Source organism: Nomascus leucogenys, chromosome 13 (assembly GCF_006542625.1).
Source record: "Nomascus leucogenys isolate Asia chromosome 13, Asia_NLE_v1, whole genome shotgun sequence".
NCBI lineage: Eukaryota > Metazoa > Chordata > Mammalia > Primates > Hylobatidae > Nomascus > Nomascus leucogenys.
This window is the reverse complement of record NC_044393.1, coordinates 10,238,924-10,265,395: the sequence shown is the minus strand read 5'-3', so window position 1 is coordinate 10,265,395 and position 26,472 is coordinate 10,238,924. Positions and strand designations below refer to the sequence as shown.

Here is a 26,472-nt window from a genome sequence, read left to right as displayed (position 1 = left end):
CCACCCAGGAACGAACGAGGACAGCCTGGAGGTTAAAAGCAAGATGGAGTCAGTTAGGTCAGATCTTGTTCACTGATACAGTTTTCTCCATTGTAATTTTTGCAAAGGTGGTTTCAAAGTGTGGAAAAAATTAAATGAATAACTTAATATTTTTAAAGGGCTGGACAGCCTTGTCCCATTGAATGCTCAGAACAGCCCTGTGAGATTGATATTCGTATCGCCCCCATTCTACAGAGGAAGAAATTGAGGCTCAGGGCGATTATGAAACTTGCCTGAGGTCACAGCTAGATGGTGCTGGAGCAGGAATTGATTCATATTTGTTTTACTCCAATAACCGTCACCAGAGCATTACCTAAACTTTACTCACTTATGTATAAACTGTTATAGTTGTTGTCATATCTAATATCGCTTATTCTACTGTCACATATTTGTATCATATATGGGAACATTTTACCACTCTCTCCCTATAACATGCAGTGGTCCAGGTTCTGAAATGCTGAACCGAACTGAGTTCAATTCTGATTCTACCACGAGCTGGACCATCTGGGCAAGCTACTTAACTTCTGTGAGCTGCAGTTTTCCCATCTCTAAAATGGGGTGCATGGGCTCAGTTTGCTGGCTATAGAGAGACTAAGTAATACGATAGAAATAAATTACCAGGTACATTGTAGGTGCTCCATAAATACTTTGTTGGAAGGACCCTCAAAAAGTAGAATTTTTATTTAATTAGCTCTTCTAAAAGGCATATCCATAGTTAACATATTTCCAACACCATCATCAATATTAATGAATTTCTTAGCTTCCCAGGACTCTCCAGAAATGTCCAATTAAGTACTTGTTAAAATTGGGATGAAAATTTGATATCCTATAGTTTGAGACAATATCAAAAAGCGTTCTCTATTTGGATCATATCAAGGAAACTAGATAAATATATTTGCTTATATTTGCTATAGTTGTGTGTGTGTGTGTGTTTGCTTACTTGTGGAAACCATAATGACAATATTATACAATGGCTGAGAGTGTAGATTTGGAGGTTTTAATTTCTGACCCCTCAGTTCATTGACTTTGTGACATTGATTATCTAATAGTTCTCTGTCTCAGTTTCATTAGATAAGCTGGGAAGGCTTTCAGCTATAAGTAGTAACCACCATAACAAAAAGGCAACAGAGGCTGAAACAAAGAGGTTACAATTTTTCCTCACTTTAACGGATGCAGAGGTAGCAGTGTGCTTCCGTATCTCAAGAATGTCAGTGCTTTGTGGTTCCCCTAGTCTTTCCTTATGGTCGCAGGATGCCTAACCCAGTTCACTTTTATGGCAGGGAAAAGAGAAACAAGTAGAACCACTGACATGTAATCATTTGCAAGACAACAAATCCCTGCCCAGAAACTTTCCAGCAGTCTCTTCTGTTCGGGCTTCACGGGCCTGAATTGTGCCATAAGGCCAAGTTGCAAGGGAGCCCGGGAAGAGCTCCAGAGTGGAAGTGGCCGAAGAACAGGGAGCTGTCGTGAGGATGAACTGAGATAATGCATATAAAGGGCTTGGCACTGTGCCGGACTGTAACAAGCACTTCATTCATACTTAACAATGATTGGCATTTTCATAATCGGGATGTTTGAACTGGAACAGGGGAACTCAGCCCTGATTCCAACATTCTGTGGGGAGTGAGTGTTGGACGCAGGGCAAACACCTGATTTTCTGCCAGACTGGATGACAATATTATAACATGACTGAGAGTGTACATTTGGGGGTTTTAATTTCTGATCACTTAATTCATTGACTTTGTGACATTGATTATCTAATAGTTCTCTAATAGCTCCCCTCAATGAGGGGCGGGTTTATGTCTTTCTTGTCAATTAGCCCAGCTCAGTGCCTGAAAGTAGATAAACATATGGTGCTGCTCAATAAATATTTCATAAATGAATTCATACCTAATGATAATTTGATACATTTATTTTTAAAATTTTTTTCTTTCCATAGGCTTTTTTGGGTAACAGGTGGTGTTTGGTTACATGAGTAAGTTCTTGAGTGGTGATTTGTGAGATTTTGGTGCACCCATCACCAGAGCAGTGTACACAGAACCCAGTTTGTGTTCTTTTATCCCTCACCCGCTTCCCACCCTCGCTCCCTGAGTCTCCAAAGTCCTTTGTGTCATTCTTATGCCTTTGCATCCTCATAGCTTAGCTCCCACTTATGAGTGAGAACATACAATGTTTGGTTTTCCATTCCTGAGTTACTTCACTTAGAATAATAGTCTCCAATCCCATCCAGGTTGCTGCAAATGCCATTAATTCATTTCTTTTTATGGCCGAATAGTATTCTATCATATCTATCTATCTATATGATATATAGATATATATGATATATATGATATATAGATAAATATGATATATATGATATATAGATATATATGATATAGGGATATATATTGATATGTATATGACATATATATATATATACATGCCACAGTTTCTTTTTTTTTTTTTTGAGACAGAGTCTCACTCTGTCGCCCAGGCTGGAGTGCAGTGGCGCAATCTCGGCTCACTGCAAGCTCCGCCTCCCGGGTTCACGCCATTCTCCTGCCTCAGCCTCTCCAAGTAGCTGGGACTACAGGTGCCCGCCACCACGCCTGGCTAATTTTTTGTATTTTTTAGTAGAGACGGGGTTTCACCGTGGTCTCGATCTCCTGACCTCATGATCCGCCCGCCTCGGCCTCCCAAAGTGCTGGGATTACAAGAGTGAGCCACTGCGCCCGGCGCCACAGTTTCTTTATCCATTCATTAATTAATGGGCATTTGGGTTGGTTCCAGTTTGGCAGCTGTGAATTGTGCTGCTATAAAGATGTGTGTGCGTGTATCTTTTTCGTGTAATGACTTCTTTTCCTTTTTTTCTTTTTTTTTTTTTTTTGAGACAGAGTCTTGCTCTGTTGCCCAGGCTGGAGTGAAGTGGTGCAATCTCGGCTCACTGCAACCTACACCCCAGGTTCAAGCGATTCTCCTGTCTCAGCCTCCCAAGTAGCTGGGATTACAGGCATCTTGTCACCATGCCCGGCTAATTTTTGTATCATGACTTCTTTTCCTCTGGGTAGATACCCAGTAGTGGGATTGCTGGGTCAAGTGGTAGGATAATTTGGTGCATTTCTTAAAGTTTTTACTGTTCACCATTCTCAAAAGCCATTTATTCATTGTCTATTTAATAAACTTCAGAATATAAGAATCATAAAACTGGAACTTTTGTCAGTATATTAATTATCTCTTGCTGTGTAACAAATTTTCCCTAAACTTACTCGCTTAAAATATGAACATTAAAAAAATTTTTTTCTATTTATTAAAATAAAAGATTGTCTCAAGGGCCAGCTAGAAAAATAATGAACATTTCTTATCTCACAGTTTCTGAGGTCAGCAATCCTACAGCAGTTTGGATGGATGGTTCTGGCTCAGGGCCTCTTGTGAATAGTCAAGATGTAGTCAAGATGTTGTGCTGGGCTGGAGGCAACTAAAGGCTTGACTGGAGTTGGACAACAGGAGTCTGAGTAGGCTCACGCACGTGGCTGTTGGCTGGAGGCCTCCGTTCCTCACTATGCAGACCTTCCCATAGGGCAGCTTGAGTTCTCATGTCGCAGGAGCAGGGTTCCTAAGAGGAACAGCAAGGAGGAAACTCCAGTGCCTTTTATGATTAGTCTTGGATATCACCCAGTGTCGCCCCCCAACCTTCTATTCCTTAGAAACAAGTCTCTGGACCCCGCCTACACTCAAGGGGAAGGGAAATAACCTCTGCCTTTTGGAGAAAGGAGTGCCAGCGAATTTGTGGACCTATTTTAAAACCACCTCCATCTGTTTTGTTCAATGATTTCTAGCATCTAAATATGCTTGGCTCATATAGTAGGTGCTTTAACGGAAGTGGTCCCTGTTTATAGGTCTTCGAAAGAAAAAGAACACAAAATTAGTTAGGAAAGTTCATGTTTATTTAGAATTAAAAAAAAAGTACAACAAATTGTAAAAATTTTAAAGCTGAAAAAATCACTAATATCATAAAATCCCCCCAAAATAGCATCTTTTAAAAATTAACTAACTGCTTGACTTTTTTTTTGAATCAGAGTCTTGCTCTGTCGCCCAGGCTGGAGTGCAGTGTTGTGATCTCGGCTCAGTGTAAACTCTGCCTCCTGGGTTCAAGCGATTCTCCTGCCTCAGCCTCCCAAGTAGCTGGGATTACAGGCACCTGCTATGATACTTTTGTCCTATATGTTTTAGCTACAAACTCTTTAATTATCTTTTAACAATACTGGATTATTATTTTATAGAGAGTGACTATGAGAAGGAGGATTTAGTCTTTCCTCCATCATGACTGATCAGAATTTTTAATATAATTTAATTTAATTTTAGAGACAGGGTCTCACTCTGTTGCCCAGGCTGGAATGCCATGGAGTGATCATATGCTAACTGCATTGTCAAACTCCTGGGCTCAGGTGATTCTCCTGCCTCAGCCTCTAGAGTAGCTGGGACCACAAGTATTAGCCACCACACTTGACTAATTCAATTTGTTTTTTTTTTTTTTTTTTTTTGGTAGAGACGAGGTCTTGTTATATTGCGCATGCTGGTCCTGAACTCCTGGCCTCATGTGGTCCTCCCAAAGTGTCGGGATTGCAGGTGTGAGCCACTGTGCCTGGCATGATTGATCAAAAAAAATTTTTTTTTAATTACTATTGTCAGTTTTGAAAAGTTTATTTTGGCTTCACCACTTATTACTAGTCAGGTATTGTAAAATTTTAGGATTATTGTGTTAAATTTGAGAAAACATATATCACATTTCTTTCTTACATGACCTCCAAGATTTCAGGGCAATTCAAGTTTTCTTGGGCAGCAATTAATCTTAATGCTCTTTGAAGGATGACACTCATTAACCAGTCTTGTTGTCCCCATCCTCTTTGTAAAGATGGAGCATGTGTTTTATGTTATCTTTGTCAATGCCAATACATCATGTCAAGTCAACAAGAACTTTACTTCATTTTTCTGGGTGATTCTATCATTTACTCCTCTTTAATAATGGGATGATTAGATAACCCAATCGTTTATTCATTACTTTTATTCAAAATTCTGTCTTGTTCTTAATGGTGTGACCTGTGTTCTGTTACAACAGAGAGTTAAAAGGTCAAGGTGCATCAAACATTATGAGAGGTGGCTGGACACAGTGGCTCACACCTGTAATCCCAGCACTTTGGGAAGCTGAGGCAGACAGATCAGCCGAGGCCAGAAGTTGGAGACCAGCCTGGCCAACATGGGGAAACCCCATCTCTACTAAAAATACAAAAATTAGCTGGATGTGGTGGCACACACCTATAACCCCAGCTATTTGAGAGGCCGAGGCTGAGAGTTGCTTAAACCCGGGAGAAAGAGGTTGCAGTGAGCTGAGATCATGCCACTGCACTCCAGCATGGGGGAAAAAGTGAGACTTCGTCTCAAAAAAAAAAAAAAAAAATTCATGAGAGGCCACCGGATTTGTTGGAAATGCACTAACCGTGACCATCCTGTGTGTTCTCACACACATGCTTGCTGTTTGTGGAATTGCAACACTGAAAGGTAAATTTCAGTGTCTGCATATACTGTTTTACTGGAACACAGCTATGCTTATTCTATGTGGATGCTTTTGTGCGACAATGTCTGAATTCAGTACTTGCATCAGAGACTACATGGCCTACAAAACCTAAAGAATTTGCTATTTGGCTCTGTACAAAAAATTTGCTGACCAACTACCCTCCTATGGCAATAAGTAAAAGACATACTCACCCCTTTGGCCTCACTGAGGCAGTGACCATTTTTCAGTCCTGAGTACATACCAACCTGTAGACTAGCTCAAGACTCACCTCCCTGCTATTCCTTCCGCCTGGAACATTCTTCTCTTTCCTAGTGATTTTTCCTTCTGATCCCATTCATTCTTCAGACAATATCACCTAATAAGAAAAGACTCCTCTGAACACCCATCTAAAACAGGTCCTCCCTGTTCTTTTTTTTTGAGACAGAATCTGTTGCCCAGGTTGGAATACAGTGGTGTGATCTTGGCTCACTGCAACCTCCGCCTCTCAGGTTCTAGTGATTCTCCTGCCTCAGCCTCCTGAGTAGCTGAGATTACAGGCACTCGCTGCCATGCTCCGGATAATTTCTGTATTTTTAGTAGAGATGGGGTTTCACCATATTGACCAGGCTGGTCTCAAACTCTTGACCTCAAGTGATTTGCTGGATTTGGCTTCCCAAAGTGCTGGGATTACATGTGTGAGCCACTGCGCCCGACCCTTCCTGTTACTCTTCACCATAGTTTCCTGCTTTTTTCCATGATGGTCCTGCCTATGATTTGTAATGATTGATTGGTCTTCTTGTTTAAAGTTGTTGCCCTCTTTACTCTGTAAACTCCCTGTCAATAGAAACTACACGTCTTATCATGATAGGTAAAAAAAATGTACTCCGAAGTCAGATGGCCTGGATTTGAATCCCAGCTCTGTTACTTAGAAGTCATGGAAGCTTGAGTAAGTCATTTCCCCGCTCAGCTTCTCAGTTTTCTCATCTGAGAATGGGCACAATCATAGTAACTATTGCATTAAGTTCTGAAGGTTAAATGAGTTGATGCAGATAAACCACTAAGAACAATGCCTGGCTCATCATAAGCACTTGAGAAGAGTTAGTTATTAATACTGAAAACTGGCCGGGCGCGGTGGCTCACGCTTGTAATCCCAGCACTTTGGGAGGCCTAGGTGGGCGGATCACGAGGTCAGGAGATCGAGACCACGGTGAAACCCTGTCTGTACTAAAAATACAAAAAATTAGCCAGGTGTGGTGGCGGGAGCCTGTAGTCCCAGCTACTCGGAGAGGCTGAGGCAGGAGAATGGCGTGAACCCGGGAGGCGGAGCTTGCAGTGAGCTGAGATTGAGCCAGTGCACTCCAGCCTGGGCAACAGAGCGAGACTCCGTCTCAAAAAAACAAAAAAAAAAATACTGAAAACTGTGTCTTCAAGGTCCAGCACAAAAGAGCTGAATGACTGTCCCTTTAACAAGTGAAACTTTTATTTTTTTCTGAATGAAGCATTTGTGGAATGAAGGCTTTATCTAGATGAAAAAATAAGTATCTCATATCTCTCTTGCTCTTCAATCATATGCTGCTGTACTGAAACATTATGGGCGTCTAATTTCATTTAGCACATGAAAGGCAATGATTCACCTTGATTTACAAAACAAAGTCGAATCAGTAATGCAGGAGTTTGAATTATTTTTTAAAATTAATCCCCCCTCCCCCTCCACGACTCCCCCAGGATCTATATTAGTATGCCATGGCCAGAGTAAAGCCCATAAATATTATGAGGCCTACATTACTCAGCTGTTGCCACAATAATGCAAAAAATCACTCCAAGACTCAGTGGCTTAAAATGGTAATTATTTATTCTCACATAAACATTTGCAAGTTAGCTGGGGTTTAGATGACCTGGGGTGGTCCGGGCTGGGCTTCAAGTTCTGGGCTGAGTCCAAGTTTGTTCCAGGTGTCTTCCATCTTCCTTGGACGCAGGCATGTGTATGCATCTCAAGGCAATGTTGGAAGTGCAGGAGAGTCTGGCCCACTGTGCAAATCCACAGTGGCCTTGCTGGCAACATGCTTGCTAACATCTTACTGGCCAATAGTCACATGGCCAAGTCCAACATCCCTAAGTCAGGGAAGGGTATTCCTCCAAAGTGGGGAGGAGTAAAAATTTTCTGAACACAAATCCGAACTATCCCAAGACCTGTACCCTAATAAAAATGAAAACAAAACTCAACTAAAATGTAAAAGTATGTCTTCCAAAGGGACAAAAAAATCTGTATGTTGAAACTTAAATTAACTTTCCTGAATTTTCTTGTTGCGTCATTTGGCCAGTAAGGCAGGAGCACGGTGTTCTCTCTGCTTTTGCAGTCCTTGAAGCACGTGTTTCGTCTGCATAATGGGCCAATCAGAGCTGTTTATGTTTCCGTCCTAGCACCGCCCCCATGCAGCAGATATTTGATAAAGTTGATGGAAGACAATTGTTGAATTTTTTTTTTTTTTTGAGACGGAGTCTCGCTCTGTCGCCCAGGCTGGAGTGCCGTGGCGCAATCTCGGCTCACTGCAAGCTCCGCCTCCCGGGTTCACGCCATTCTCCTGCCTCAGCCTCTCCGAGTAGCTGGGACTACAGGCGCCCGCCACCACACCCGGCTAATTTTTTTGTATTTTTAGTAGAGACGGGGTTTCACCGTGGTCTCTATCTCCTCATCTCGTGATCCGCCCGCCTCGGCCTCCCAAAGTGCTGGGATTACAAGCGTGAGCCACCGCGCCCGGCCGACAATTGTTGAATTCTATAAATATATGGCAATTGCATCCATGCATGCTATATTTGTCTTACAGAAATTTAAGGTCGCCGTAGGTATTGCGTATTTCTACATCAAAGCTTCAAAAATAGTTCCGGGGTGTGAAGGTGCACACAGCTTCTACTAGCAATACACACACTCTGAAGCACTCTCGGGAAGTCGTGGCCTCTGGGTTTTCTGTTTGTTTCTCTGTCTCCCTTGCGATGTAAATGAAATCACTTTCTCAGCCTGATCATTGCTCGAGGGAAATGCACGCCTGGAAAATAATCAACAGAGAGGAGAATGTAGACAAGTAAATAAACAGTTTAATGAATATAAAATAAAATGTGAATTAAAGCTGGCTTTCAGAACCTACCATTATCCTTTCATCCACTGTTTATTCAATAATTACACAGTCAATTACAACTTGCATAAAGGATTTTATATACCTATTAGTCTATAAATATCTACAGTATATGCGTATTTATAGATAAAGAGGGAGGAGAGGATCGTGACTGAGGAAGAGTGTTCTGACAGAAATAACCGCAAATACTGCAAAGGTGAGCTTCTACCAATGCTAGTTTTTCCTGACCCAGGAAGTTACACAGTGTTATGAATTTTAATAATCACAACAATTTTTTATCGAGAACCTAACGGGAGCCACACATTAGATTAACCGAGAAATCTCTCTATATCTATACCCATATTATTTCTAACCCATGTGACGCAGCCACCATATATCCCATTTTGCAGAGGAGAACACTGAGACTCAGGAAGCAGTTCAAGCCTGTGTTTGAACTCTATTATGTTTCATGAGAGAATAGGGCTGTGATGAAGTTTGGCTACCCACCTGTGTACAGAGAGGGCCGTTGGAAGACAAACAATGCAGGCATATTGATATCCATGTGGCTGTCGCATTTTTTTTTGTGCCAGGATTAATGTAACAGAACACTCAGCATGGGAAGCCACCCTGGGGCTATTCCTGCATATATTTTGTTGCATATTCCCTTCTGTTTCCCTTCAGTCATTTAACATAGAGCTTCTTTCACTGGAGAACGAGAATAGGCGTGGTGAGTATGTCTCCTGGATTAGCAGGTGCCTCTGGTTTGAAAATGTTCGTTCTCAGAACCGTCGGTGAAACCCAGAGATGAAATCTTACAAGCTAATGATAAAGCTTCAAGTAGCCACCACCATGGGAAGGAGTTAATTATGTGATGTTTAAAGCAGTGTCTGTAGATTACACAGATATGGTGTCTCCTTTCTGTCTGGCGCATGCCTTACAAGGCACCTTTATTGAATCACAACTGTTAGCTTTCCTTGGCTGTGTATTAGGGCCCTGGAAGCTTCTATTCAGGTTTAACTATTATCCACGCAAAGATCGTTATTGTTCTCTTGTTTGTGTTTTAGCCTGGAGATTTGTGAAGGAAAGAAAAAACAATTAGGTTTTTGAAAAGTCTCAGAAAACAGTTTTTTTTTTTTTTTTTTTTTTTTTTTTTTAACTTCCAGGGCATTTCTGCTTTTTGAAAACAAAATATGTTTAGGAGAATCTTCGTTTTTACTGATACAAAATAAAGCAAGAGGGTTTCTGCCTTTCCAGTTAAAGAGCAATCTTTAAAAGGCATCCAAGAAAAGTTGGCTGTATTTTCTGAATTGCTAGTTGGGAGAACAAAAGAAGCAAGGGAAAGTTTGACTTGACTTCCTCTACAATTTGTTTATATCATCGGAGCAGAAAGAATCTCAGGGCTCAGCTCTCCACTTCCTGAATGAAGAGAGAGAGAAAAAAATGCCCGTGTGTCAAATTCATTGAGATGTGCAAAGCGATCAGCAAAAATTCTGATCGACTGCAGCCCAAATGGCAAAGGGAGGATATTCTTCAACTCAGCTGCTATCTGGCAAGAGAGCTGCAAAGTCCTGATGGCGAGTATCACCAAATACCTCCTCCTTTCCTCCCCAGCCACAGAAAGGACAGGCAATGAGGGTGCAGCCTCTCCTGGCCTGTTGCTATGGAGTCAGGCTAATCCAAGACAATGTTTCAGTCGGTCCAATCCAAAGGCAGCAGTGGTAGCAATGAAATAGCATTGAAATTATAAATATTTACTTGAAAATAATGCTCAAGCCAGACTTAACTGAAATGATAAGGTCCTGTTTACTTCTCTTGGTAGTATCCAGCTGAAACAACCAAACCAGTTAAGCAACATTTTTTTTTTTTTTTTTTTTGGTCAGGTATGTACTGAATCACTGGCAGCAAACTTCTGGGATTTTAGGAGAGAACTTTTCTCTCTCTCTATTCTGGGCAGAATGCTTATTTTTGTTTTGTTTTGTTTGTTTTAAGGAAAACAAGAACAGAACTTGAGGCTGGCTGAGCTTATTAGATTATTGATGATCACTGTTAGTTTCCCACTGCTCGTATTTGTTGGGGGTGGTAAGGGAGATGAGGACAAGAATTTATTTGAAAAACACCCAGGCTTCTCTCTTCTTCATGAAATCCCGCCTGTGAGGTTTTCCAGCTTGCCTTCCCATAACTTGATTCTGATGAGGTCTGCCAAAGCTAACCTATTTAAGAGAACATTGAAATTGGTGAGTGAAAAGGGTTAAAAACACAGCTTGGCAGTGAATATATTCGGGTTTAGCACCCTTACTGGAGGCTGTGATTTCACTGGCCTTGGAATACCAGAGGGAATTGCAAAACATGTAGATAGAGCAAAGAGATAGAGTGCAGATAGAGTGGGGACAGAATAGAGTGGTAAAGAGAACCAGGCTAAGGGTGGCTACTTCCCTCTGAAGGGTGGGTTATTCTTGCTACAGTGGGTTTCTTGGTGAATTACAGTGGCAGCTCAGAGCTGGGGAAGAGGAGAAAATGCCATCCAATAAGGCTGGAGGCAGTTTGAAAGATGAATAATATAACATGCAGTGATTTCAAACTTCACGCTTTCTTATTGAAAGTTTTTCTTCCAGTTTGGAAGGCAAATTTCAATCGATTCTCTTGTCTAATCCCTGCTTCCTGCCAGGCTGCGCTGTTGGTGTTTTCAAGAAGAAACCTGGGCCATGATTTGAATGCTTCAAACGCTCAGTGCTCAATTAGCCCTCTTTTGAATCCTCTCTGACGGTTGGTTAAATATGGGTCGAAAGTGCTTTTTTAAAGTGGAACTGATCTTTGGAACTGATCTTGGGTTGAGGTAACTTAATCTTCTGAGTGTTAAGACGCTGAAAAATAATGTTTTAACAGAACAATTACTAGAAGACATGGAAATTGCATTACCCTAGGCTTGTCTGCCCAATTCTATTTTATAGACATGAACATTTCAAAGTACAAAGGGTTATTCTATAAAAAGGACACTTGGCTATTCTTTATAAAGGTTTCCCTTGTACTTTTATAGAATGTTTACAAGGTTAATAAGTATGCTTTTTTTTTTTATCACTGTATATTTTAAATGGCCCAACGACTGCTCCCACGTTGATTTGAGAATCATTGAAACTGCCTGAATGGAGCAGGGATATCCTTTGTTTCCCATTGATTTGGAAACAAAAGACTCAGGGGGGATAAAAAGTTTAGTTTGCTTCTGAATGCCATATGCAGATGAATGTTCTGCTGATAAAGTACACCAAGGATCTGAAAACTTTTTCAAGTCTTAGGACAGAAAGGTTACTCTTGCAGTCATACTGCATGTTTGAACCTGCCTTCCATTTTTCATTTCTCCCATTGTGCCCTGGGCTACCATGGGATTACTTATGTCACACACCCAAGTCTTCAGAAAAAATAAACAGCACTCAATAGAAGAGAATCATTATCAATCGAGGCAAAAGTTGTCTGCTGTTTCTTACTTGGGAAATACCCCATGGACATCATCGGTAAATAAGGTCCCCCACTTTTCCCCTCATCATTTTTCCCAATTTCTCTATATCCAAGATCTCATCCTTGGCACTAATATTTTGGACTAGAGCATTTTTTATTGTTGGCGGCTGTCCCGGGCAGTGTAGGGTGCTCACCAGTATCTGGTGACAGTAGCCATTCGTTCCCTCTACAGTCATGAAAATAAAAAATGTGAAAATTGAGAGCTGGGCTCAGTGGGTTCACCTGTAGCCCCAGCTACTCAGATGGCTGAGGCAGGAGGTTCCTTTAAGCCCAGGAGTTCTAGTCAAGCCTGGGAAATGTAGGAAGACATTGCCTCTAAAATATATAAATACACACATATATATTATATATACACATATGTACAATATATAATATATATTATATACACATATATACAATATATAATATATATTATATATTATATATAATTTATTAATTATAATATATTATATATATTTTACATATAAATATATATGTAAAATATTATGTAAAATATATAAATGTAAAATATATATATTTTACATATAAATTATATATAATATATATTATATATATTTTGCATATAAATTATATATAATATATATTATATATATTTTATATATAAAACTAAATAAATACATTATATATTATATAATGTATAAATTTATATACAAATATGATTATACATAATATATGCATAATACATAATATATACATAATATACACATAATACATAATACATAAATACTTATGTATATATGTATATACGTATATACTTATGTATATATATACTTATGTATATACATATATACCTATATACTTATGTATACACGTATATACATATGTATATATATAAGTATATATGTATATACATATGTATATATATAAGTATATATGTATATACATAAATATGTATATATTTATATACATAAATACATAAATATAAATATATAGAATACAGCATATATAGATCATATATACTATATATCATACTATATTATGTATATAATAATATACATATAATATATAATAATATACATATTATATATAAGTATGCAGCCTAAGCAATATGGCAAAACCCCGTCTCTACAAAAAAATTAGCTGGGGGTGGTGGTGTGTGCCTGTGGTCTCAGTTACTCAGGAGGCTGAGGCGGGAGGATCACCGGAACCTGGGGAGGTCGAGGCTGCAGTGAGCCATGACTGCACTTCAGCCTGGACAACTGAGTGAGACCTTGTCTCAAAAAAAAAAAGATGTAAAGTGTCAACATTGCCAATGTCTCCAAGGAGGGGAGGTGGGGAGATTGCTTCTGGTTGGGAAATACTACTTTAGAACCATCTGCCCACAGACTCCTGCTTGAGAAAAGAAGAGGTGAGTTTAATGCTCAGCTAGTTATAATGAAAACAACTGGTTACAAAATAGCACTTTTAGTCAGAATTCATAGTTCTGACTAAAATAGACAAAAGGAAAGGCAAATAATGCATCAAGGGACCCAGAGATCACGGAATAGCCAGCCCTTGATTTTCAGGTGAGGGCCTCCGTGGGAAGGTGCGTTCCAAGCCACACAGTTGGAAGTTGAGCGAACTGAACCAAGGCCGGGCTTTTGTGTTTGCTTTTTAAACTGTGTGGTTCTACTCACCTACCATAGTGCTCCTCCTACTGGTGGGCACCTTAGAGTAGGCTGAAAACAATGCGTCTCACTGTCCTTTTTTGTTTGTCTCTGAGTATTTTTCCTTATGATCTTGAAGTAACATTTACTTACTTAATTTGCAATGAATGAAAACGGGCATGTACTGCAATCATTTAAAAAGTATATTTTATGAGGTTTTGTTAGGATAATAGATTAAAAATTATTGTAGTGACTGTAAATAAATATGGCTATAAACAGTTAAATTCTTTTTGGCATATGAGATACATCTTTGCTCCTTTAGTAGGTATAGTTTACATCAACTATTTTATTATATATCTAAAAAAGAGAAGCAATGCCCAGAACCACATATTCCAAGTCCTATAATCATAAAGGTAATAATAGTAAGGAGTGTTTCATGTTTACTTTTTAAAAAATAAGTTTTGAATTATCAGCTGTCCTGAGCAATAGCAGAGGTGGACAGAATAGCATCACAAACAGTCTTGAGCTCAGCACTCTGCTTGACTGGTTTTGAGCTCTCCTGTTTGAGGGTCTTTTCAGGTCCTTCTGGCCAGGAGCCGTCTTTCCTTTGCAGGGCTCATACCTTCCTTCCTTCCTTCATGCAAGCCTCTGCTGAGATGGTCTCTCTTCAGACAGGTCTCCTGACTGTTCTATTTGTAGTGAATGCAACTCCAAAATGTATTCTGTATAATACAAAAAGCACCCTCCATCTCCCCTGGTCACTCTTCGTAGCACTTATCATGTATTTGTTTGACTTACTTATTTTCTAGCTTATCCAACTAGAATCCAGGCTGTGACTCGCCGAGGGCTTTGTTTTATCTACCAATACCCAGAGGGATGCCTGTTATACCGTAGGCACTGAGTAAATATCTTTTTTTTTTTTTTTTTTTTTTTTTTTTGAGACGTTGTCTCGCTCTGTCGCCCAGGCTGGAGTGCAGTGGAGCCATCTCGGCTCACTGCAAGCTCCGCCTCCCGGGTTCACGCCATTCTCCTGCCTCAGCCTCTCCGAGTAGCTGGGACTACAGGCGCCCGCCACCACGCCCGGCTAATTTTTTGTATTTTTAGTAGAGACGGGGTTTCACCTTGTTAGCCAAGAAGGTCTCGATCTCCTGACCTCGTGATCCGCCTGCCTCGGCCTCCCAAAGTGCTGGGATTACAAGCGTGAGCCACCGCGTCCGGCCGTAAATATCGATTGAATAAAAGTATTATTGCCTTGGCAAACTTTGTAGGCAAGAGCAGGCTAGTAACAGTTTGGTGTAGGTTGACGAATTCTTACACTCTGGTAAATGACCTTTGTCTTTTTAAGTATAATAATATTATGTTTAATGTTTAAATGGCTTAACACGACAAATTATATTTCCAAGAGTTAATCATTTATCCATCTTAAATAACAGGTCTTGTTTTCAATAGAGAAAAGTTTAAGAAGAAAAATAAAAAATGGTCTTTCAGCCTACTGATCAGAGAAGCCCTAGTGACACTTAAATAAGCAAACAAACAAATAATACAGACACAAGTTTAGGCTGCGGCTGCTCATGCCTGTAATCCCAGCACTTTGGGAGGCTGAGGCAGGCAGATCACCAGCCTGGCCAACATGGTGAAACCCTGTCTCTACTAAAAATACAGAAATTTGCCAGACATGGTGGCACATGCCTGTAATCCCAGCTATTCCGGAGGCTGAGGCAGGAGAATTGATTGAACCTGGGAGTCGGAGGTTGCAGTAAGCCAAGATTGAGTCACCGCACTCCAGCCTGGGTGATAGAGTGAGACTCTGTCTCAAAAAAAAAAAAAAAAAAAAAAAAAGTTTAGAGTTAGAAACTTAAAATTTTACAGAAAGGTACAGAATAAAAAGTGGCAGATATTCCCCTATGTACTTTTCTATTTCCTTTCATAAAAATAAAACTCCTGTAACTAATTTCTCATGGATTGTTCCAGAAAAGTTTTTCTATGCCTATAGGCATAAATTTATCAACAAAATACACATTCTCTTAAATTGCTTGAAAGATGCACACACGTGCACATGCCCATCCCAGAAGTTTCTGTAACAACCCTTGCACAAGTTATACTTAGATATTTATTTGCCCAACCATATTGTGAACATCGCCTCCACCTGACTGTCTGCCTGTCCCCTGTTCCTTCCCTAGTGCCTGGCACGCAGCAAGTAATGACCTATTCATTGAGTGAATAACTAAACTAGTACATCCTCATTTAACAGAAGGCACTATGCTTTTGTTAATGCACCCTGACAAACAGAATTCTTATACCACTAGTTAAGTTCTTCAAGATTCATATTCAATGAATATTGATAGTTTTTTTTAAATTGATTTTGTTCTAGGTGCTTTCACATGAATGAGATCCTCAGGCTAATCTCCTGAAGTGGTTATTTTAATTCCTGTTCCTCATATGAGAAAATGGAGACTCACAGAGTTAAAGCCAAATTATATACTAAGAGTTTAATACTAGGAAATGGTTCTAGGCCTCTGTGCCCTACTTATATTTCTAAGTCTCTTCCTTTCCACTAGTTTCAAAAGTAAGAATGCTATGAATGTTTAAGCTTAGCTCTGAATACCAAATATTTCTGTACAGTCTGTCATGCCACAAAGGTTCATTTCAAATCTCTCTAATTAGCCCAGCAGATAAAGCAAGGAACTGAAGACTAAATAAACCACTAACAAACAAAAAACACCTCTAACACAAAAGAAATCTCTTGATAGTGTAAAAACTAAGCAATGTGGCTTCTAAGAACGTGGCTTCTGAACAGCTCAGAATCAAAACACAGGAAGTAAGCTGTTAATGGCACAATGAAATGAATAAAAACTATTTTGGGGGTGAACCAGAATTTGCTCTCTGCTATTTACTGGTCCGTGTTCAAAGTGGGGAGAGGGGCCTTGGGGTCAAGAGTTTTCCCCAGTGGCCCTGTTTCCAAGAAGAAATAGCCAATACACAACTCTGTAAAAAAATTTAAAAACATGGAATTGCACACTTAAACTGGATGAATGTTATGATACGTAAATCACGTCTCAATCAAGCTGTTAAAAAGAAAGAAAGAAAGAAGAAGGAAAGAAAAAGCAAGCAAGCAAGCAAGTGAGCCAAATTTAATGCGGTTTTACTTTGCCAGCAGTCAGCTGGTACAGATTTTGGTCGTGTGGTGTGTGTGTGTGTGTGTGTGTGTGTGTTTAAAAAAAGTGGTCTGTGATCCAGAGCATACCAGGATGTAGGAGACTCACAGGTTACTGTTTAATATTATATAGAAAACATGTGTGCAGAGCCAACGAGGGGAAAACAGTTCTCTAATTAAAAGACAGGACTAGGGCTTCCTGAGAAGTAAAAATAGATGAAAAAGGTGAATCTTTTGTTCTGTGGGTGTTGCCACAACGTCACCTACTAGGGTGAAACTGCAGTGTGTACCGCTCGCCTCCCACTTGTAGCTGGTCCGTTGATTCCGTTGACTTGGAATAGCAGCCTTGTTCCATCTGCTGGAGTCAGAGGTTTACGGAGGCAGAGAGTGTGTGGAATTATTTCCAAAAAAAATAATCACAGGAACAGGGAGAGGGAGGGAGGAAGACAGAGAGAGAAAAAGAGAGAGAGACAGAGACAGAGAGAAAAGAGAAATGAATTTTCAGAATAGAATGAGGTTGGCTGTGTTTGCATTAAAATATTTAAATGAACACTGCAAAAGCTATAAACTGATGATTCCTTGAGAAGAGCTGACTGTTGGGATTGGACCAGAAAAAAGAACCTCAAAAGAGAAGGGATGGGCAGGAGGGAACTTGCTACTGAGAGGAGTAGGGTTTGCAGGTTTGCAGTTATACCGGTTGCTGTGGTTTGATGCCCCTGTGACTGCGAGGCAAGAAAAAGTAGGTGGGACGTGAGACTCTCTGCAAGCCAAGGGGCCAGGGGAGACCCCACACACACTCTGCCTCAGCGCCTCACCACGGGAAGGAGGATAAGGACAAACAAGCACTCCCTCCATGCCAAACAACAAAACAAACCTTCTTATTCAATCTAAAAGGAAAAAAAAAAAACAAAAAAACAGGTAAGGTATTTCCCACCCTCCCCCAACTTTTTTTTTTTTTTAAGAGCGAGGGTTTCACTCTTGCCCAGGTTAGAGTGCATTGGTGCAATCCTAGCTCATTGCAGCCTCAACTTCCTGGGCTCAACCAATTCTCCCACTTTAGCCTCCCAAGTAACTGCAACTATAGGCATGGACCAGCATGGCCGGCTAATTTTTAAAATTTTTTTGTAGAGACATAGTTTCATTAAGTTGCCCAGGCTGGTCTCAAACTCCTGGCCTCAAAGGCTCCTCCCACAGCGCTGGGATTACTGGCATGAGCCACAGCGCCCAGCCAACTGAGGTAATTTTTTTTTTTGAGACGGGGTCTCGCTCTGTCACCTAGGCTGGAGTGCAGCGGTGTGATCTCAGTTCATTGCAGTCTCTGTCTCCTCAGTTCAAGCGATTCTCCTGTCTCAGCCTCCCAAGTAACTGGGATTGCAGGCACACACCACCATGCCTGGCTAATTTTTGTATTTTTAGTAGAGACGGGGTTTCACCATGTTGGCCAGGATGTTCTCGATCTCCTCACCTCGTGATCCGCCTGCCTCAGCCTCCAAAAGTGCTGGGATCACAGGCGTGAGCCACTGCGCCCGGCCTCAACTGAGGTAATTTTTTGAGAAATTCTGGGCAAATGCCCTCACTCACCACTGATCACACGTTTAAAAACGCCAATAAAACTTGTTTATTGCTTAAGACTAGGGCAGTAGTTACCCTTGCTGGGGAAGTGATAGAAGGGGGTGCAGAGGAACTTTCGATGGGTGTCCCTTTGTGAAAACCCATCAAGCTGGATACTCCTGATTTTTCCACTACTGTGTATCTAGGAAATATTTGACTTTTTTTCTTTTACGATTTTTACAAATATTGTTTATTTTAACGAAGCTAGTGTAGATGTCCATTTAAAACCTGATATCCCAGGCCAAAAAGTACAAATAAAAAGGAGCAATATTCTGTTGTATTCATTTCTGCACTTATACCTTTATTGCTAATGAAAATTAGAACTTTTCTGGGATCTTCTGACAAGATTAAGAATAAAAAAATCATCAAACGTCTTTTCTTCAGGGAAGCCATCTTTGGAGTTAGTCGTTACTCTCAACCTTATCCGTCATCTTGACTTAACCTGATGCTCCTTTTCTTTTGGTCCAGAACCTCAAATCTTAAAAATAGCTTCAAGTTGTTAAGGAGGGGTCATTTTTCCACAGCTCAGTTCTCTAAAAAACCTCCATCTCCCACCAAAAGTCATAGTCCAGGAGTGAAACAATCACATGGTTGAACATCAGGGCCAACTGGAAAGTCATTATGAACACTTGCATTGGTCGATCTTATCATCTGAAAATGTACAGTCCTGAAAAGGGTGGCCTCTCTGTGCACACGTAATTTTTATAAAAGAAGAGGGCAATATGAAGAGAACTGAGCCTTGATCACCAGAAATCAGCATAATGAAAACAAACAATAATGAATAATGAGCACTGGAATTCAAATTACCAGATGTTTTAAAGAGATGGAGTGCCCGTTTTCAATTCCGTTTTAAATACCACGTTACAAACGAACTATTTTAAAAAATAAGAAAGGATTGAGGGAAAAGAAAAAAAAAAAAGAATGTCTAAATTGTTGAATGACCCCCGATTTGTTCCTGATGAACTTCAATCACATCTTCTTCCTCCATTCCCAGTTCTTCTGGAGTATGATTATCAGCAATTCTCTGACCTTCGAAGAGAAACCTGAGGGAATTCACTGGAACGCCCTGTCTCTGACAGTACGATTTCTTGAGTTTCTTGAGAGGTGTTGTCATTTTCACTTTGAAATGAATCTCACTGCTATCCTGTCCAATAACCCTGAGTTTAATAGCTTCATCTTTTATCTTATCCCCCAAATCCTCAGTTGAAGGTTTTGCCTCCCGGTCAGACATGGTGATGGGGCATTCACCTGCAGGTCTCTGAACAGCAGCAGTCTCGGGGTAGGCAGAACCTCGCTCTGGCGTTTACAATGCCATCTCCCTTCGTCACAGCATGACACCACAGTCGCAGTCACTTCCGCTATGCCTCATGTCACTTCTGCTATGCCTCGCATCACTTCCGGTGCACCTTGCGTCACTTCCAGTGCACCTTGCGTCACTTCCGCTAGGCACAGAGAGGAGGGAGGGAGAACAGCTAACTTTTTTTTTTGAGAGGGAGTCTTGCTCTGTCACCCAGGCTGGAGTGCAGTGGCGCGATCTCGGCTCACTGCAAGCTCCGCCTCCCGGGTTCCCGCCATTCTCCTGCCTCAGCCCCTCTGAGTAGCTGGGACTACAGGCACCCCCCACCACGCCCGGCTAATTTTTTGTATTTTTAGTAGAGACGGGGTTTCACCGTGGTCTCGATCTCCTGACCTCGTGATCTGCCCGCCTCGGCCTCCCAAAGTGCTGGGATTACAGGCATGAGCCACCGCGCCCGGCCTAGAACAGCTAACTTTTTTTTTTAAGTACCGGTATGTATTCCCTGTTCCTGCTTCCTCATCAATTTCAAACTTAACATGACCCAAAGAGAACTTGGGTTCTCTGTTCTCAGGGGCCGCCAGCCATCTTTCCCAGCTTCACTCCAACAACTTCAGTGCATCCTTGATTCTTCTTTCTGTAATCTCCTCACCCAGTCTGGATAGCCTGTTGTCTTTCCCTCTAGAACAGGTCTCAAATCTCCTGGCTTTACTCCGTCTTCGTCGAGCTGGCCAAGTCCATGTGGTATTTTGGCTGGACAACTGCTGCAGACTCCCAGTTGGTTTACTCACTGCTTCACTTGTCTCCCTCTCCAGCGAATCCATTCTTCATTTCCATTTTATTTTATTTTATTTTATTTTATTTATTTTATATTTTATTACTTTATTTAATTTTTTATTTTATTTTATTATTTTAGTCTATTTCATTATTATTTTTTGAGACGGAGTCTCACTCTGTCACCCAGGCTGGAGTGCAGTGGCACGATCTCGGCTCATCACAACCTCCACCTCCTGGGTTCAAGCAGTTCTCCTGCCTCAGCCTCCCAAGTAGCTGGGATTACAGGCATGTGCCATGATGCCCGGCTTTTTGTATTTTTTAGTAGAGATGGGGTTTCACCATGTTGGCCAGGCTGGTCTCAAACTCCTGACCTCAAGTGATCCACCCACCTCAGCCTCCCAAAGTGCTGGGATTACAAGCGTGAGCCACTGCGCCTGGCCCCCATTTCCATCTTATAAGAATGGAAATCAGATGATGACATTCTCCTTCTGTAAAACCTCCCCATGGCTGCCCTTCACATTGAAAGAACCACCCAGGCTGGGGAGAAGCCTTCTGGTGTCACACAAGAAAAGCCATGGCCACCTCCCCTCATCCCTTCCCTCCTCCCTCTTGGTCATTGTGTTCTGGTCTCCTTCTGTCCTTCCAACATGCGTAGCTCATTACTTCCTTGGCGACTTTGCCTTGCTGTCCTCTGTCCCGGGTCTCGGCCCTAATGTCTCCTCGCCACAAAGGCCGTCCCTGGTCACCTGTGTGGTTGCCACTCACCGTCTCATCACCTTCGAAACCCCTGTCACTGCTGGACATGTGATCTTACCTCTTTGTTTTGTTGTTTATTAGATGTTTCCCTCATTAGGATATAAGTGCCCAGAGGGGCAAGAACTGTCTACCTTACACTACCCTACACTACTTCGGGTGTATAAAAACAATTTGAAATGTCACATTCCTAAAACCCGATTCCTGAACTTCCCATTCCCACCATCACCACCTCCCTCCTGTCCTGATCCTCTCCTGGTCTTCCCCTCTCAGCGCATGACGACTCTATTCCTTCAGTGGCTCAGACCCAGATATTGGAGGCGTCCGGGGCGCCCTTTTTCCCCTCATATTCCACACTCATCCTGTCCGCACCTTCAGTTGCCTTTACCTTCAGAGAGCCTGAGACCACCACTGTGTCCTGCTTCCGCCCTGGTCTGGGCAGCCACAGGGGTCCCTGGAGCTTCCTGCATTCGCTGCACTTACTGTGTCTACATCCCCCTGTGCCCTCCTTCAATTTAGTCTCTGGAGTGAGGTTATTTGAAAATCATTTCCAATGCCACATCTCTTTCCAGAGCTTTCCAAAGACGGCCAGCTCAGAGTGAAATCTAAAGCCATTTAGTCACATCAGCCCAAGTGCCCCTCTCTGACCGGCTTACCCACCTATCATCCTTTTCCTTGCTTACTCCACTCTGGGCACACTATCTAAGGGCACGCCCCTGAGGCCCTGTGAGCCTTCTGCTCTCTTTCTGGAAGGACCTCTCCCAGATGCTACTCAGTGCTCCCTTCCTTGTGGAGGTCTCTGCTCAGTGAGGTCCTCTCCAGCGTCTCCCTTTAAAATTGTCCCCATGGGACGGTAGCTGTGGCTCCTGCCTGCAATTCCAGGGCTTTGGGAGGCCAAGGTGGAAGGATCACTTGAGCCCGGGAGTTCAAGACCAGGCTGGGCAACATGGTGAAACCCTGTCTCCACAAAAAAATACAACACTTAGCCAGGCATGATGGTGCAGACCTGTGGTCCCAGCTACTCTGGTGGCTGAGGTGGGAGGATTGCTTGAACCCAGGAGTTGGAGGCTGCAGTGAGTTTTGATAGTGTCACTGCATTCCACCCTGGGTGACAGAGTAAGACCCTGTTCTTTTGTTTTGTTTTTAAATGCCCCCTTATACACATGGTCCTCCCCTATCTCTCTCCCTATTTTTTCTCCAGAGCACTTCTGACTCCTCAGACATGTGTCGTTTTTATTATTTGTTGATGCTCTTCTCCCACTACAATGTAAGTTCCACGTGGGTGTGGATTTCTGTCTCTTTGTCACTGTGGTATCCTCATTGTTCAAATTGGTGCCCAGCAGGTATTACACACTCATAGATATTTGCTAATTGAATGAACTAATGATGATGTTCACTGTTGAACAGCATACAGTACAAATCTAAGTCCTCATCCAGTGACCGAATTAATGATAATTAAAAGAAATTTACCAAACTTCAAACTTAATTAACAAAGATATATAGAGTTTCTATTGTAAGTCTGGAACTGATCTACCCTGATCTACAGTGTTGAATGAAATAGACGAGATCTCTGACCACCTGAAATTAGCAGTGTACTTGGGGAAAATCCACCGATCAAAGAATCATAGAAACGTTTCATCATAAACTTGGTACTGCTGGCAAGGAAAAGTCAAGGACTCTCAGAGCGTAGTTCCATTTGAGAACTAGGGGGGCTTCTATGGGGAGGTGACATCTGAGCTGAGATGAGAAGGTTGAGATGGTGAAGGGAAGAGGTACAGGGGTGGAGAATGGGGAGAAAATTTCAGGCAGAAGAAACTTCAGAGGCAAAGTCCCCAGTCCCTGGGTAATGGTTAATCATTTACATCTTACTGCTTCCAATATTCTCGTTTCTGATGATTACTATGATTTAACTTCATTTTTTAGCTACCAGTAGAATATTGGTGATGATTTTCATTCTTTACCTCCATATTGGAGGGATGGGAAATGCCTCCAAACTCAGGATTCTAATTAAATTTGGGAGACCACAGAGTTTATGCAGTGTGTGGTTGGATTTTTACATCATCCTTGTTTGTTTTCTTCTCTTTCCAGTCCTTCGACACTGGCTAGTCATTAAAATTTAGAGCTCACCCTGGGTTAAGGGGACAATTTCCTGGAAAACAGCTGGTTGAGCTCTCCCCTGTGCATCGCCGAAATAAACATCCCCTTTGGAGAAAGGTTTCCTTTAGTGCCTTCCTGCTTAGCATCTTTTGGCAATCTATATTCCTGTTTTGCATGACTTCTCAGAAAAAATCTAGAATGATAAGTAAAATAACAGCCAAGGTTTATTAAGCACGTCATTGCTTCACACTACCGTCCTGGGAGCTAGGCACTATTATTATCCTGTATTCACAGATGAGGACCCGAGGCTTGGGAAGCTAGTGTGTTTCACACCCATCAATAATGAGCAGAGGCAGATGGAACACCTACAACCATGTGACTCAAGAACTTGTGCTCTTAACCATTGAGCCACAAGGCCTCCCTGGCCCTAAATGTGAAGGTCTCCTGTCAGTTTCAGTTTCCCCAGCTGTTACATGAAGGCATTGCAATTGCACCCAGCATTCTACAGTCGATGTGCAGAGGGTGGGATTGGTGTTTTCTCTTGTAGAGGGCACCAACTCTATCTTGTGCTAAAACTCAGCTGGGCACGGTGGCTCACGACTGTAATCCCAGCACTTTTAGGAGGTCGAGGTGGGTGGATCACCTGTGGTCAGGAGTTCGAGACCAGCCTGACCAACATGGTGAAATCCTGTCTCTACTAAAAGTACAAAAATTAGCTGGGTGTGGTGGTGCGCACCTGTAGTCCCAGCTACTTAGGAGGCTGAGGCACGAGAATCGCTTGAACCCAGGAGGTGGAGGTTGCAGCGAGCCGAGATGACACCACTGCACCCCAGCCTGGGTGACAGGGCAAGACTCCGTCTCAAAACAAAACAAACAAATCTTGTGCTAAAAAAGTTTAATACATGGATGTTGAGTAACTCACAGGTGGAGAAAGAAGTCCTAAGAAACAAAGAAATACAGAGGCAGAGAGGAAGAAGAGAGGAGGAGTGGGGGTTGGGGAAAGAGAGAGAGAGAGAGAGACAGACAGACAGACATGAGCTAATGCCTAGCTCCCAGGATGGTTGTGTGAAGCAACAACAAGCTTAATAAACCTTGGCTGTTATTTTGTTTATTATTCTTCTAGATGTTTTTGTCAAAAGTCCCACATTCCTAGGGAGCAGAAATGCTTCTTGAGAACTTTCTGCTGGAAGGGGTGAGTTGCAATTCTGTTTTCTACTCCATGTCACTCTGGTAAAGATTCTCCATCCCTGCACTTAGAGTTCGATGATTTGCCTTGGCCGTGGACTCATTCCTTGGCTAAGGGAGAACAGGCTGTCTTTATTAACACTCTGCTGAGATGGCTGACAATGGTTTGCGAGGATAGATAATCCCCTAAAGTTGCTGTGTAACCCAAAGAACCCGAAATGAATGCTGGACTTTTCAAACCCAGCCATTACTCTTCCTTCCTCGTGGTCACCTCCTGTAGAAAGGCTGGAAGTGAAACTTAATTCAGTCTCGATTCTGTCTCTTGCTCCCACTTTTGAGAGCTCATCTTTATTCAGAAGGTGCCTGGTACAATACCAGGCATGTAGTAGGTGCTTAGCCAGCCAATGGTGGGGCAAGTAAGTGAATAGAAAAGAAAAACACATTCCCACTGTTTAACAATTGCTCCCTTCACCGAAGCTCCCTAAAAGAAGCCTTCCTTCTGCTGAGCTTTTTGAGGAGGTCGGACAAATAGCCCTTTCTTCCTTGCCTGGGTTCTTAAACAGCTGAGCCATAAGACAGAAGAATAAGCCAAAATGTGGGCCGGGCACGGTGGCTCACCCCTGTAATCCCAGCACTTTGGGAGGCCAAGGCAGGCGGATCACCTGGGGTCAGGAGTTCGAGACCAGCCTGACCAACCGGGTCTCTACTAAAAATACAAAAATTAGCTGCGACATGGTGGCATGTGCCTGTAATCCCAGCTACTTGGGAGGCTGAGACAGGAGAATTGCTTGAACCCAGGAGACGGAGGTTGCAGTGAGCCAAGATCACACCACTGCACTCCAGCCTGGGTGACAGAGAAAGACCCCCATCTTAAAAAAAAAAAAAAAAAAAAGGCCCGGTGTGGTGGCTCATGCCTTTAATTCCAGCACTTTGGGAGGCCGAGGCAGGTGGATCACGAGGTCAGGAGATCGAGGCCATCCTGGCTAACACGGTGAAACCCCATCTCTACTAAAAAATATACAAAAAAAGTTAGCTAGGTGGGGTGGCGGGTGCCTTTAGTCCCAGCTACTCGGAAGGCTGAGGCAGGAGAATGCGTGAACCCGGGAGGCGGAGCTTGCGGTGCGCCGAGATCGCGCCACTGCACTCCAGCCTGGGAGATAGAGCGAGATTCTATCTCAGAAAAAAAAAAAAAAAGCCGAAATGTCACCTTTATTGCTGAAAAGTCTATGAATATGTGTGGGCCAGAGGGCTTGCCAGGACTGACCAGAATTAGGCAACCCCTTCAACTCCAACAGGAACAGAGAGCACAAGATCCGTGGGCAACTCCCTCCTACCGAAATATACAAGGAGCAGGTGGCAGCTCAGCTGCTTTCTTCTTCCCCAATCTACCAGCCAGATCAATCACTCCTCCTCTTGCAGAGTGGAGTGGGGAAGGGGCAGAGACAGACCAGGAGTTTTAGGAGCTGGGCTTTTTTCTGGGGGAAGATGCCTTTCCTCCCAGCCTCCTGACTAGGCCCCTGTGGGCCTAGGGATGTGCAGAAGGGGTGTTGGCCCCAAGCTGATAAGAATCTACTCTGCAAGTCCTGTTCATTCTCTGTGTGGCTATCTACTGATTACTTTTTCTCAGCCTGTGACTAAAAAAATTTCCATTACCTGAGACATGATATTAAAACACCTGGTTTTGAAAAGTAGGGTTTGTCAAATGACTGTGAAAGTTCTCTTGCAAAAGTAAAAATCCCTCAGAAAAACAAGATCTAATAATTCAAAAAGCAAGATATAATAATAATAATAATAATTATTATTATTATTTTATTTTTTTTTTTTGA

At 42.1% G+C, this 26,472-nt stretch overlaps 1 protein-coding gene across 2 annotated transcripts; it reads right to left on the bottom strand.

Annotated features, from left to right (window-relative positions):
• Positions 1-18,824: 18,824 nt before the first annotated feature.
• On the bottom strand, positions 18,825-19,916 carry LOC100603113 (small ubiquitin-related modifier 5). Of its 2 annotated transcripts, XM_030826569.1 has the most exons (2): positions 19,606-19,771; positions 19,466-19,536 (listed from the first exon to the last, which is right to left on the bottom strand). In XM_030826569.1, the coding sequence occupies exons 1-2, from the start codon at positions 19,769-19,771 to the stop codon at positions 19,466-19,468; spliced, it is 237 nt and encodes a 78-aa protein (XP_030682429.1). The 2 variants fall into 2 exon arrangements, with proteins under 2 accessions (XP_030682428.1, XP_030682429.1); XM_030826568.1 differs by having other exon boundaries at positions 18,825-19,916.
• Positions 19,917-26,472: the final 6,556 nt, after the last annotated feature.

Bases quoted from the DNA above. Each gene is read 5' to 3' on its own strand.
- LOC100603113 (XM_030826568.1), bottom strand. From the start codon at position 19,771: ATGTCTGACCGGGAGGCAAAACCTTCAACTGAGGATTTGGGGGATAAG.